Genomic DNA, 12968 nt, shown 5'->3' on the forward strand with positions numbered 1-12968 from the left:
TGACAAGGTTAAAAGTATCTACACCCAAATGCCGACTCAAGGAGAGTACGGGCACCACAAGACCCTGTGAGTTTCAAACGTACATTTAAATATTATTCCTTGGGGGTTAAAATGTATTATTTACAAATGAACAAAGGTTGATTGATCTTGATGAAAGACCCCAGCTTTAAAATTTCTGGCAGTAGCCATCATTTGGTCAGTGTTTGATCTTCGGTAATAGAAGTAAGCAAAGTTTTGATGTTGATGGTGATGATGTGGGGTGGTTTTAGACACAAGCACATTTTTTTTTGCACTCCTCCTATCACGTTGACAGAAATAACACTAAGTAAATGCCGTCAGCTTTCTATGACATGCAATTTCACAACCAAGCAAAATACAATGTACCTAGGACCTCAAAGAAATGTAATAATCTCAGTATTCTTGTTATTTGTTAGACCTTTTCCACAAACACCTACAGAAACTATATATGTTTGCCTAGAGATTTAAGGTAACAGGCTTATATTTGCAACAAGATGAATTTTTTATTAGATGTTAGGCAGACACATTGTGCTGATGCTAGAAAGTGTTTCTGAGAGAGTATATGTAGAATGTCTTCTGTGGACATTTTCAAGACCTATTTAAATACCTACATCTCTTTGTAAAATTTTCAGCATAGATCTGTAGGAGAACCTAGTGAATGAACTACATGAACTGGGAAGATTCTACCAACTTTGGATATTCCAAAATAATGCAGCCGTCCATTTAAAGTACACCAAAATGACACCTTTAAGGAGCAGGGGTGGTGATGACTGGCAACTATCATAGGTTTGGCAGCAACATTTTTAGACCTACAAACATGGTTGTAAAGCTGTGTTATCCCTGTGGGAAACTATTCTTTTGAATGCCCATTTTTTTCTCCAGAAAAGAAACGTAGGGGCTTGTCTTTAAGATAAAACTATAATAAGAACCTTTAAGTTCAACTATATGAGGTTCAGGCTGACTTAGAGGTTTAATATTTAGCTTGGTTAATTAAATCCCATTCTTTGCCCTGAATTTAATTATTCCAACCAATGTGGTAACTTAATATAATAATAAAAAAGAGGTTAATTAGAAATAGAAGAGAATCTGACTATTTGTTCATCTGGCTCAGTGGGGGCATTTCATGAAGTGTCAGTTTATGGATGGCAATGTTTTATAGAGTATGAATTTTCAGTTAGTGAGAAAATGAAAATGAAAGACAGTAGATCATCAATGAGTGATTGTATCAGGAAATCACTAAAAAGCTAACCTGTAAAGTTCAGGGCATATTTTAATGTGACTTCATGATAATGTAGGCAGTATTTCTCTCCCTAGGTTGAGCATAAATCATGTTCTTTAGACACATTATGAGTAATTCCTTGTTTAGAGTTTTTATTCAGAGGTAAGACAGCCAAATATTTCCTACTTTTAAACAGAAATGAGTGCTAAAATAAAAAGGTGACCTTTCTTGCTTAGCTGTCACTTTCAATACAAACGGTCTGCTTTCTTAATATTTCTTAATGCTCAAGTTCTGCAACCTTAATGCTGAGTGCTGTGCAGTAGAATCAGACTTGGATCAAATCCCAGCTGGAAACTTGCTTTTGGTGTCAAGTTACTATTCTTATTGAGCCTCAGTCTTGTCATCTGTGAAATGAGGATAATGTTGTCTACATCCCTCAGGTTGCTGAGGATAAAGTGAGAGAATGTAGAGGATACCATACAGCCTGCCCGTTACATAATAGATGCTCTGCAAATGGTGGCTCCCTGTCCTCTGAATAAGTCACAAGCCTTCTTATAAATGACTAACAGGTGCTAATGTATCATAACACCAAAGGTAAGGCCAAGTGTTCTGGCTTATCAACCAGGGCAGTGCTCCTTAAACTTGAAAGGACCAGTGATTCATTCACCTGGGTATGTGGTTAAATGCAGATTCTACATTTCTAAGAAGCTCCCAGATGATGCTGATACTGCTGGTTGCGGACCACCACACTTTTAATAGCACGGAACCAGAATAGTGACTTCTGAATATCGAGCTGACTTTCAGGGACTGGGCTAAAATATTGGGAACTCTGAAGATGGTACAGAAAAAAAGTGTAAATAAACACATTTAAAAATTTGGGAAGTCAAATCCATTCTACACACTTTCATTTATTGTCTGGACAGATAAAGTACAAATAATTCAAACACAACAAGATTATGAAAATAAAAAACATTTACAATACTTTCCCTTGGAAATCATCTAAACTAGCAAGATTAACATGAAGTCATTCATTAATAACTAAAGTATACAACTGCCTGGTCCTAAGATTTTTTTTCCTTTTTTTTTCCCCCAAGATTGAACACATTATAGAGAAGATTTTGGCATGCCTTTCCCACTAATGCTTAGCAAATGCATCAAAACTTTGCCAGCAAACTGCGTTCATTCATAGCAGGTGATGTAAAAAGGTTTCCCTGAATGTTGAACGAGTGTTCTCTGAACTGAAATCTGGTGTTACATCCAAAACCGAAAAGAGGAAAAAAAAACAGAAAAAAAATTTAAAGGAGGAGTCTATGATGCAGCCTTGGTATTCGTAATCTGTCTACCACTACGACGACTACTACAAAGTTTGCCTCTTCAGTGTGAGAACAACAGTCCTGTCTACATGCACTTAGTGGGTTCAGCATGGGAAAAAATGCACAAAATAAGCACAAGTTATAAATAACCATAACGTTTTATTACCATTAAGACTAAACTTGTATTGAAAAGATTTTATATAACAAGACAAGAAAAGCAATAGCAAATTTAACTATCAACTAGATTATGCATAGCGAGTAACTGTTTCTATTACCCAGGGAAGAGCATGAACCCTTGTATTTTTTTGTTTTGTTTTTGTTTTAAATATATAACCGTACAAAGCACAAACATACTAAAATGATCAGTGCACTGGACGTGGGAGAGTGCTCCCTCAGTCATTTTGTTCCCTTAGCTCCGTTTGTTTTCCCCAATCTGAGTTACATTAAAATAAAGACTCAGTTGTTTTTATTTTTCTACTGTGCAGTAAGAAAAAATATTCACAACAAACATGACAATATATCAAACAATAGTTCTACACAAGTTACCTTGATACCTCTTTAACTGTCACTTAAATATCATAAGAAAACATTTTAAGACATATACAAACAAAACTAGCCAAGTGTTACAACTTATAATAAATTAACCCAAAGAAAAAATAACTTTATATATATATATTTATATTGTATATACACATACACACACAACAGAATGACACAATAATATGCTTCTTCCCATAGTTTAAGTAAACAAATAAGTAGTCTAGCCAATCTAGCTATATTTGATCTCGGCCATAGGCATCATCACATCGGCGATTAAATAAATAAGTGTTTCAAGCAACATAAACAGTGTTTCAAATGTACCAACACAGCCCAATTCTATCAGCATGGGCTACAAAGTGAATTTCAAAATTTCTTAATGAATTTAAAGCAAATGTATCTTTTGTTTTCCTCTCCTAAACACATTACATTTAACTATGATACTAAGATATGTAAATAATTTCGTAGCACCTACTGCTCAAACTAAGGAAGTTTTAGATCAAAAGGAAAATTAATCTTTTTAATTTTTGTTCTGCTGACATCCCATACTGATGACTTAAAGAAAAACCGTCTTTCAACTCATCTCCTTGCTTTTGGGTTTTGACTGTGGGGAACTGTGGTACCCTGGGTAGAACGAACACTCCTTTCCCCTATTAATTAATAATTGTTTTTTAATTATTATTACATGCTATGAAAAGATATGAAGATCATCTGTTTATAGCCCATCCTTCAAAAAACAGTCTACGAATCCAGTTTAAAACACACATCTTGATCTCTAAAAAGTTACCAGTGCAGTATGAACGTGACAAAGTTGTCAATTTCCCCTAAATTAGCCAGTCAAAATATTTTTTTCTCAAATCCAGATTCTCTTGTAAAAATTCTTTATATTTTATAAAAATAGATTTTTCTTGAAACCCATTTTCAGCAAAGAGACCACCTCTTTGGCAACAATGTTAATGTTATTAAATTGTTAATGTCATCAGGTATCCCCCTTGCCCCCATCCCCTAACAGAAGACTGTTTTAGTTCACATGATATAAAAGAAAAAAGGAAAAATAAAAAAATTTGCAAAAGTTTTTTTTTTTTTTTTTTTGCAATTTTTATTATTCCTCTTTAATTTGTGTGGGGGTTTTTACCAATCTGATTGGATCGACATTTTGACAAAAAAGAAAAATCTTTTTTTCCTTTCTTTGAATCCCATTACTTTGTAAAAATTGTTTTATTTTTATTATTTTTTTGTTTTTTGTTTTTCTTCTTCAAATGAGCGAATGGTCATCTTAAAAAGATCCACCTTCAAGGAAGGTAGTAAAGTTAGCTGGCTGGGTAAAAATCCCTGCACATCGCTATCTATGTATATTATATTCAACAACGACAGCTATGAAAGAACATTCAATGCATCAAAGGTATTTTTTTGTGTTTTTTTTTCTTTTTTTCTAAGCATTATAAAATCCTTTCCTGGTACACCTCAGGATAATCCAATGTTTTAATACTTAGGCAACACTGGCTTATAAAGTCCATGGTTGAATATAAGCCTTGAAAAGTGTGTTTCTCTCTCTTTTGTGTATGTGTGTGTGCGCGCGTGTGTTTTGTTCGTATATATTTCTATATATATTTTAGTAAGTAAGAATGGGAAATTCAGGACTTGTGGGCTTTGTTGGTTTTAAAGGAAACTTGCAACACTCTGTCTCCCAGGCGGTACCCGTTGAGGCTGGCGATGGCCATGGCCGCCTCATCATAGTTGGTCATGGTGACAAAGCCAAATCCCTTGCACTTGTTGGTGTTGAAGTCACGGATCACCTTGACGTTGTTCACTGCTCCAAAGGGGCCAAAGAGCTGCCAGAGGACACTCTCATCGGAATCAGGGGACAGGTTGTAGACAAAGATGCACCACCCAGTTCCTGTGTGACCAGGGATGTTCATTCCCACAAGGCTTGTCATTCCATCAATGGTAATTGGGGAGAACCTGGGGGGACAAGCAGAAGGGGGGACTGGTCCAGACATCAGTCTGACCAAGGATAACACACAGATGCACAGACACAGACATGGGGCAGAGGGCTGAGTGAGTGTTTGCAGGAGAGTCTTCAGGGTTCAAAAACCAAAATGTAAAAACTAATGTCTATGTCATTTCCTCTGATGGGAATGGCTTGACTGGCTAGGGTATGTTCATGCTGAGAGAAAGATCTAGGTCAATTTCTAAAAACCATGAGGGAATCCCAGGGCTCCCAGAGCAAGGCTCTATAATAGTTCTATCACAGTAGATGCTCAGAGCGCACCCCACCCTGACTCCACCCCACCCCAACAATAGACAATGTGCTCTTGGGGGAAAGGGTCTATTTCATTCATTCTGTGGCTCTATTTGTTTATTCAGTGGAGCACATATGGGAATCTCACAGATACAGTGACACATAGAAAATGCTCAATAAATATTTATTGGTTGAATAAGTGACTAACTTTGGCCAGTGCTTGGGAAATTTCATTTTTTTTTTTAAAGGCAGATTAGGAGATGGCCCTAAAGTGCTTAAGTCTACCATTTTTGCATTCCCTTGACCTGTGGTTGTCAAAGGTTTCTTGGTGAGGATGGAGATACGTGACAATGAACAGGCATGTCTTGCTATTAAATAGATGGGTGGTTCATGTTTCATTTAGCATTTATCCAAAAGGGTTTCCCCTACAAACTCAAGCAATAATAATAAAGATGTATTCCTCCTTTATGCTATGTTATCTGGAATTTATTCCTAAGCATCTTTGGAGCAAGACTTCAAGAGGTTTGTGCATTTATATATCTTGAATCGCTGTACATTAGAAAAGCATAAAATTATTATTTGCCCTATTACAGCTGCTTTTGTGTTAGGCTTAGAAATCTTCTCAGTTTTTGTGTAATCCTGAAAAGAAAAAAATGACCCTTTAAATTCGATTCACTGTCCGATGAAATAAATCCTTGTGTGATTTGTGATGGATGCACCAGTTGAAACAACTAGGTTACCAGTGCCTACAGCAGAACAATATTTGTTAATGTCTTGTTTCACATCAAAGCTTATATAGGGATTTTTTATTTTTTATTTTTGAGATGGAGTCTCACTCTGTCACCCAGGCTGGAGTGCAGTGGTGCTATCTCGGCTCACTGTAACCTCTGCCTCCCGGATTCAAGTGATTCTCGTGCCTCAGCCTCCTGAGTAGCTGGGACTACAGGCGCGCACTGCCATGCCTGGTTGATAATTTTGTATTTTTAGTAGAGACAGGGTTTTGCCATGTTGGCCAGGCTGGTCTTGAACTTCTGACCTCAGGTGATCCACCCACCTTGGCCTCCCAAAGTGCTGGGATTACAGGCATGATCTTATATAGGGATTTTTGATGCTATACATTGAATAGTTTCTTGCTTTTCATTTGGCCAGGGTTTTACTGGGGGAGATAGGAAAAGGAGAGAAAGCAAAAACTAGGGACGAGCATGGTGTAAAGTGTGAGCTACAACTGTTTTTAAAAATAAGCAAATATTCTTGGAGATTTGAAAGTCCTGTTAAAGAATAGTTCCGTATCTAACTAGAATTTGGATAATCAAATGGCTACTGAATATATGCTAAATCTAACGACTCAATAGACAATATTTTTGCTATTATTCACTAAGTCAATCTTCTCTCTTGTTTAAAAACAATTAACAAGAAAAAGCCAAAAAATATCATGGTTTAGATTCTTAGAAGTGCAAATCCATGACAATTTGTAACTTGTATCATTTCTGAAGATTGTCTTTTTAATCTTCTCTCCTCCAACTAGGTAAGTTGACCCTGGTGAATTGACCTCTTTCTGTTTATAGGTGGAAAACAGCTAAATATTTATTATAAGTCAAAGGTCAGGGCCAGCAAAGAGATTGCAAGTATAGCCTTTATCCTAGTTGGTGACAGTTAATTGCGGCATTTTGGTAGGAAGCATTCTAAATCCAAATCTGGGTTCAATAGGAAAAGAGAATGCTATTATCAGCTAGTGATGTTTACTCTGGGTGGGGCAGTGGAGGAGGTGGCGGCAGGCCTACCACAGCTGTGTCTTCCCCTATCTTATCTATGTTATAAGCATTTCTCTTTTCATAACATTTAGTACCACCTCACTAACGTCAGAGAGGAGCAAAGGAATGAGATAGAGCTAGGAAAGATGTAAAATCCCTGGAAACAGGCATACAGTGTGCTGGAAATGTGGAGATAACTCATAGTTATCTTCATTGATGTTGGGATTGAGATTTGAGAGGCTGGTCCTCTGAAGTGAAGTCTGCAGTCAGGTTACTTCCTCTACTGTGCACCAGTTCCCAGAGTCAGGGTACTTACCATGCATGGCCAGTGAAAGAACTGGGAGTGTGATGTGGACTATTAAAGACTACATCTCTTTCCCTTGACTGTAGGAAGGGGAATTAAAGTGTGCAGCTCTACTGAGCAAGATGATGAAGACACTATGTCCCTAGCAGTGCAGTGGAGCTTATCAGAAGCACATATGGGAATCTCATGGACACAGTGACATCACACACCCAACTTTCCAAGATTCAGATTTCACACTGGGTCTGGAAAACCTTTGAATCTGCATTCAGAGAGCCCCAAAAGCCTTGACTCTGGGCCCCCAACCCCACAAAAAGCCTTTCAGTGAAAGGAACAGCAAGTTTAAAACACACATAACATATAACCAAGGGAGGATTTATAATAACTGTTAAAACCTGTAACAAAAGAAACCCCTGGTTGAGGTGCACACAGATACACTTCATTTTCAGGATGTGCTCTGAAATGCACACGGAAGTTGGGGCAGGAGTAAGAAAGTCATCCTTGTGTTTGTTTATCCTTTGGCCAGAGCTGGTAGTCCAAAATCTAATTTTTCTACTGAAAAATCATAAGATTGTCAACCACAATTAGCAAAATGTTCTAATTCTGATTTGTTGGAATCTGCCCTCTTAACTGAATCTTGGCACTGCTAATGCAAAACAGTTTGCTCTGCAAGTTTGCAAAACCAGCCAGCAAAGAGTTGGAGCCTTTCCCCTTAGGGGAGCCATTCAAAGGACCAGATTATTAAGGGCTTGGTAGCTGTGGCACCTGAACCATAGGAGAAGCCCACCTGCAAATAAAAGAAAAAGTGAAACACACAAATACATTTTGTGTGCCCTAAAAGAAACAAAATCAACTGAGGTCCGAAATTAAAATTAAGAATCTGACATGCTGGTGGAAGAAAAAGGAGGAATTTTTTTTTTTTTTAAAGTAAAGTTAGTGAATTAAAAAAAAAAAAAAAATTCTAGCCCCAGTCTGTGCCAACATGGACATCTGGCAATCTGTGGAGTTTTAATTACCTCTTTACGCCATAGGCCATATTAAGCAAATTGTCCAGCCTGCAAAGAGAAGGAGGGTCTCTGGGTTAATGCCTCACAGATGGCAAGATCGCTCAATGGAACTATTAATAAGAATGCTCCATTTTCAAAGAAGAAAAGCTCAACAACTTTCCCCACTGCTTGGGAGTCTCTCCACCGGTAGTTTCCCCCTTTTCTGTCTCTAACTGCAAGTAATTCATGTTCAGGTCAATGCTAGAGTTTAAAGCAAGTGTCTAGCGAGTCTCCCTTTCTTTCAAGATCTGAATTAATACCATTCCCCCCACCTCTCAGAACGTTTGTGTGGATTTTGTTTCACATTGTATGTGAAATTTTTCAAAGCAGGGGCTTCTTAAATTGTTCACCTTTTTACTATAATTAAACTTGTAAATAAAGGTCTCTGTTCCAGATTAACAATACACAGGCACACAATATGTATCGGAACGGATATTTTCTGTTAGCCTTGCTATATTAACTAAATCATCTTACTACACACATTTTTGGGAGGCAGGGGGGAGTTTGCAGGTTAAGATTTTTTAAAAGTAGCTTACTGTTTACTGCCTGATAGCACCTCCCAGCAAACTGCCATTATGCTATAGTCTTCCTCACATTCAGTACCTTACTTGGGGACAAGCTATTCACACCACAGGGCAGTAGTAACCATAGTTTCCACCATTAGAAGTCTGCTGGAGAGGCTTTTACATAAATACTGCATGTGCTCTCATGCAAAATGAAAATTAGATGACTTGATCTTCATGAAATCATTAACCATTTCAAATTCACAGGGCATAGGAGGACACGAAAGAGGATGATTTTTCTCATGTAGCCAGATGGAACATACTATCCTAGATAGAAGTACCTACTATTTCCCACGTGAAGTTTCTCAAAGAGAAAAACATTTTCATCAAAGGGAGGTTGGGATGTGGTGTGGAATAAAATAATTGTTTAGAATTTATCATGGGTAAGTCAAAAATATTTTGATCTCTTGTATAATCGAGACCAGTCAAGGTCATACTGCCTTCATGGAGAGAAACCTGTCTTTTAGAAAAGTCCCAGGAGAAGGGCAATGGCCCCTGCCCCAGGAGCTTCCTGGGAGTTGGGTACTCAAAATAAACACTAATCAGGCTTGGACAGGATCTTCCTCCCTGTCTTCCCAGAATCTACTGACTTAACATAATAAGGTTAACACCTTAGACAGTTCCCCCTCCCCCGAACTCAACAGAGTTACCTGCCGAGGGAAAAGAAGACAGGAAAAACCACTCCCTCTGGCAAGGATCTGCCTTATGGTCTATTTTTTAAATTTATTAAAAGCCACTGTCCAGCCTTAAGTTTAATCTGCTGAATGTGGTCACTGATCTGTGATAAGCTGTTGTTGAAACTGAACCTTCATGTTTGGTTAAATACAGAAATTTTGTTTCTACCAAAGAATCTGAAGTTTATAGAGTCACAGCAGTAAATTGGAAAAGGGCTTAGAAGGGCATCTGTTCCAACTGTCTCATTTTACAGGAATGGAAACTGAGGCTTGGGGGGAGTTTTGCACACTGATTCCTGGTGGTGGAAGCTTTTACCCTTGCCCCATTTGTCAGGACCATGGGTTTCCCTGGCTCTTGCCCAGCTCTGAACCCCTGTAGCAGGGTTTCTTCCTCTTGGGCATGCCTACCTGAACCTCTGAGCCTGGTGGTGAAGTGGACCTGGGTAGCGCCGGTTGGGGGACTGGTAGAGCTGGGAGAGCAGGGCCTGGCTGGACTTCTGGCTGGGGTTGTTGGCAAACTTCACAGTAATCGGTTCCGTAGCACCGCTGGGCTTCTGGCCATTCAGCCCTTTGATGGCTTCTTCTGCCTCGATCCTCTTATCAAAGCGGATGAATCCCACCCCTCTGGACACTCCTGGGGAAAGAGAAAGAGCCTTTGTAAAGAGCGAACACACCAAACTGGTAAACATCTTTGGGAAGAGATGGGTCTGATGGATATTGTGTGAGGAGTAAACCCACTTGTGGGGCCACGGCTGAGCCCAGCTCCCTGATCTCTCTCACCCATTAAAACACATTTACCTGCATTCCTGCCATCATGGCTCTGGACTGATGCCTCCCCGCCATAGAACATAGGGATCTCTTTCATCTGGCCCTTCTGGTCCTCTACCACTGCTATGCTCCATCCTCACCTCCCAAAAGTTACTATAACTGATCACTCACAGTCCAGTTTCTAGTCTTCTCATGTGTCCTCCCCATGTAGCAAGTGTGCAATCTATTTGAAAAGTGAACTTTGACCACATCACATACTTTAAAAACATCTTCTATAGCTCTTTTGTACTTTTTAAATTTTGTACCTTGTACATAGTGCCTATTCTTCACTGACTCCCATTCTAAAATGAAAAACAAACAAAACCTACAAAATACCCTTCCATGGCTCCATTCTGCACCCAGATAAACTCTAGACTTATTGGTACAGGATTCAATGCCTCTGACAATCTGGCCCCAAATTCCCTATTGGGGCTCACACCAGCCACCATGAACTGCCTGATGCTCCTTGAATAGACTGTGTTCTTCCTCGATTCCATGCCTTGGGTTATGCTCTCCTCTCCACCTAGAATGCTCTGTCCCTCCTTTTTTGCTGGATAGCTTTGAAACATCCTCCCAACCCCTAATCAAACATTGCATCCTCAATGGGGCCTTCCCAGCAATTCCCACCAGGCATGGCACACCTTCTCCTGAGCTCTCGGGGCACTTGACAGCTTCTAGCAAGTATTTGGACTCCACACTGGAGTCCTGTAAGGGTGCGGCAGTGCCTGCTTCATTCTTGTTCTCCAGTGTCTGTCTGCACAATGTCTGGGGCAGAGCCAACTTCTGTGAAGGTTTGTTTCATGAATCACATGATAAACGTGCTAAACTATTCTCAGGGGGTGAGTTCTAAATCGGAATCAAATTGGAGGTAGGCGAAAATACCTTGTCATTAAAAATGCAACCTAGAGTACCTGACATTTCTTACTGAGAGGTGGTGGCTGCCTTTCTTTATTGTGGACAAAGAACCCCAGTACCAGATCCTGAGTTCAGATCCCTGTACTGCTACTCACTAGCTTTGGGGAGTTAGATCCCCCACTTTCAACCTGTTTTCTCATGTGTGAAATGGGACAATTCCTAACTCTATAATGCCATGAGTTGAAGTTATAGCTACGCATACAGGTTCTTTTCACATACAAAAGTAATGTTATTTGGTTGAGGGCTGAAAAAGACTTTGAAGGTCATACAGTTCGACTCTCAACCTGATGCCTGAATCCTTTTTACAACCCTGCCAAGTAGTTTAGCTGCTGCTAAAACAAGTCCCATGATGGAGAACTCCTACCTCCCAAGATGGCCCATTTTAAATTTGGGCAGTTGACCGATAAGAAGTCTTTCTTCCAAGTCAAAAATCTGTCTATTCATGATCCATATCATCTGCCTTAAGCAGCCATCAACCTTCTGCTCTTATGAGTAACAGGGCTGATGACATTGATATACACAGAAAGAAATTACAAAGAAACACTTAACCTGTGACTTGATCAACCAGGATTCGTGAGGTGATGATACGGCCGTATTGCGAGAAAAGCTGCTCCAGTTCCTTCTGGGTCATGGTTTTGGGAAGGCCGCTAACATAGAGGTTAGCATCCCTGATTGAGGCAGAGCTTGGACGAGCATATGAGACCTAGGAAAAGGCAAGAGGAGCTAATTCCATTATAGGCAATCACCCTCAGAGTAGACGCCGAGTCCACAAACAAGATGACAGTCCCTCATCTACCGTTACAACTAATTGTGTCAGTTTAAATCACTCAGTAGTTCAGATTTTTAGCTACTCTTCTAATAGTAATGAGAACCAGGAGAACAACAATAGAGGAACAAGAGGAGAGTTGATGATAACTTAAAACAAATGCACAGATAAGGGTCTCTAAGTGCAGAACAAAATAGCTACTGTATGGCAGCTGTTAAATGCAGAGCTACCCACGCATGGAGTTCTGAAGATTTACCTTCTGGATGTGGGTGTATAGATGATTTACTGTATCCAACACATAATAATCTTTGAATAAACCAAAAAAAAAAAAAACCTCATGAAATTCTGCTCTGCACATTTCTCTCCTTGCCACCCTCCCTACCCCCATCCCCTTCTTCCTGAATACATAAAAGCAATCAGGTTTTCTGCAAGATTTTTTTATGTTCCATCCTTTGTGTTGCTCCAGTCTGCTCCCATGAGGTCTGCTCTTCAACGAATGACAAAGTGCTGGTGAAATAGGGCTGAATGAACATCTGCTTGCGAAACTGGATATGTGACCTTGTCGTCACATCTGCAAGGACCAGTTGCCTCTAACTTTGAAGCAGGGCAGATAAAAACCACAACACACAAAATGGGGGCACAATGGAAAGGAGGGAGGGAAAGGGCAGTAGAGAGAGAGAAGAGAGCCTCACCAATGGTTATAATAAGTTCGACTTTGTAAATTTGTCCTCCCAGATCTCTCAACTGCTTTTTTTCCCCCAAAAAGCTAACACAGAAGTGTAAACAGATCTGAAATTCCATCTGCAAGAAGCCAAA

General features: G+C 39.5%; 1 protein-coding gene across 11 annotated transcripts in view; it reads right to left on the reverse strand.

Moving 5' to 3' along the window:
* Positions 1-2127: 2127 nt before the first annotated feature.
* ELAVL4 (ELAV like RNA binding protein 4) overlaps positions 2128-12968 on the reverse strand; it is a 105197-nt gene continuing 94356 nt past the window's right edge. For 4 of the 11 annotated variants that reach the window (XM_033226451.1, XM_033226442.1, XM_033226437.1 and 1 more), the window contains exons 4-7: positions 11936-12089; positions 10073-10298; positions 8398-8436; positions 2690-5049 (exon numbers count right to left, since the gene is read on the reverse strand). In XM_033226451.1, the coding sequence (XP_033082342.1) occupies positions 4722-5049; positions 8398-8436; positions 10073-10298; positions 11936-12089 (747 nt within the window). In that variant the 3' untranslated portion in view covers positions 2690-4721. Of the gene's footprint in view, positions 5092-8397; positions 8437-10072; positions 10299-11935; positions 12090-12968 lie in introns of all 11 variants that reach the window. The other 7 variants (XM_033226439.1, XM_033226438.1, XM_033226441.1 and 4 more) reach the window with 3 other exon arrangements.

Source organism: Trachypithecus francoisi, unplaced genomic scaffold (genome assembly GCF_009764315.1).
Source record: "Trachypithecus francoisi isolate TF-2019V2 unplaced genomic scaffold, Tfra_2.0 Lachesis_group12, whole genome shotgun sequence".
Taxonomy (NCBI): Eukaryota; Metazoa; Chordata; class Mammalia; order Primates; family Cercopithecidae; genus Trachypithecus; species Trachypithecus francoisi.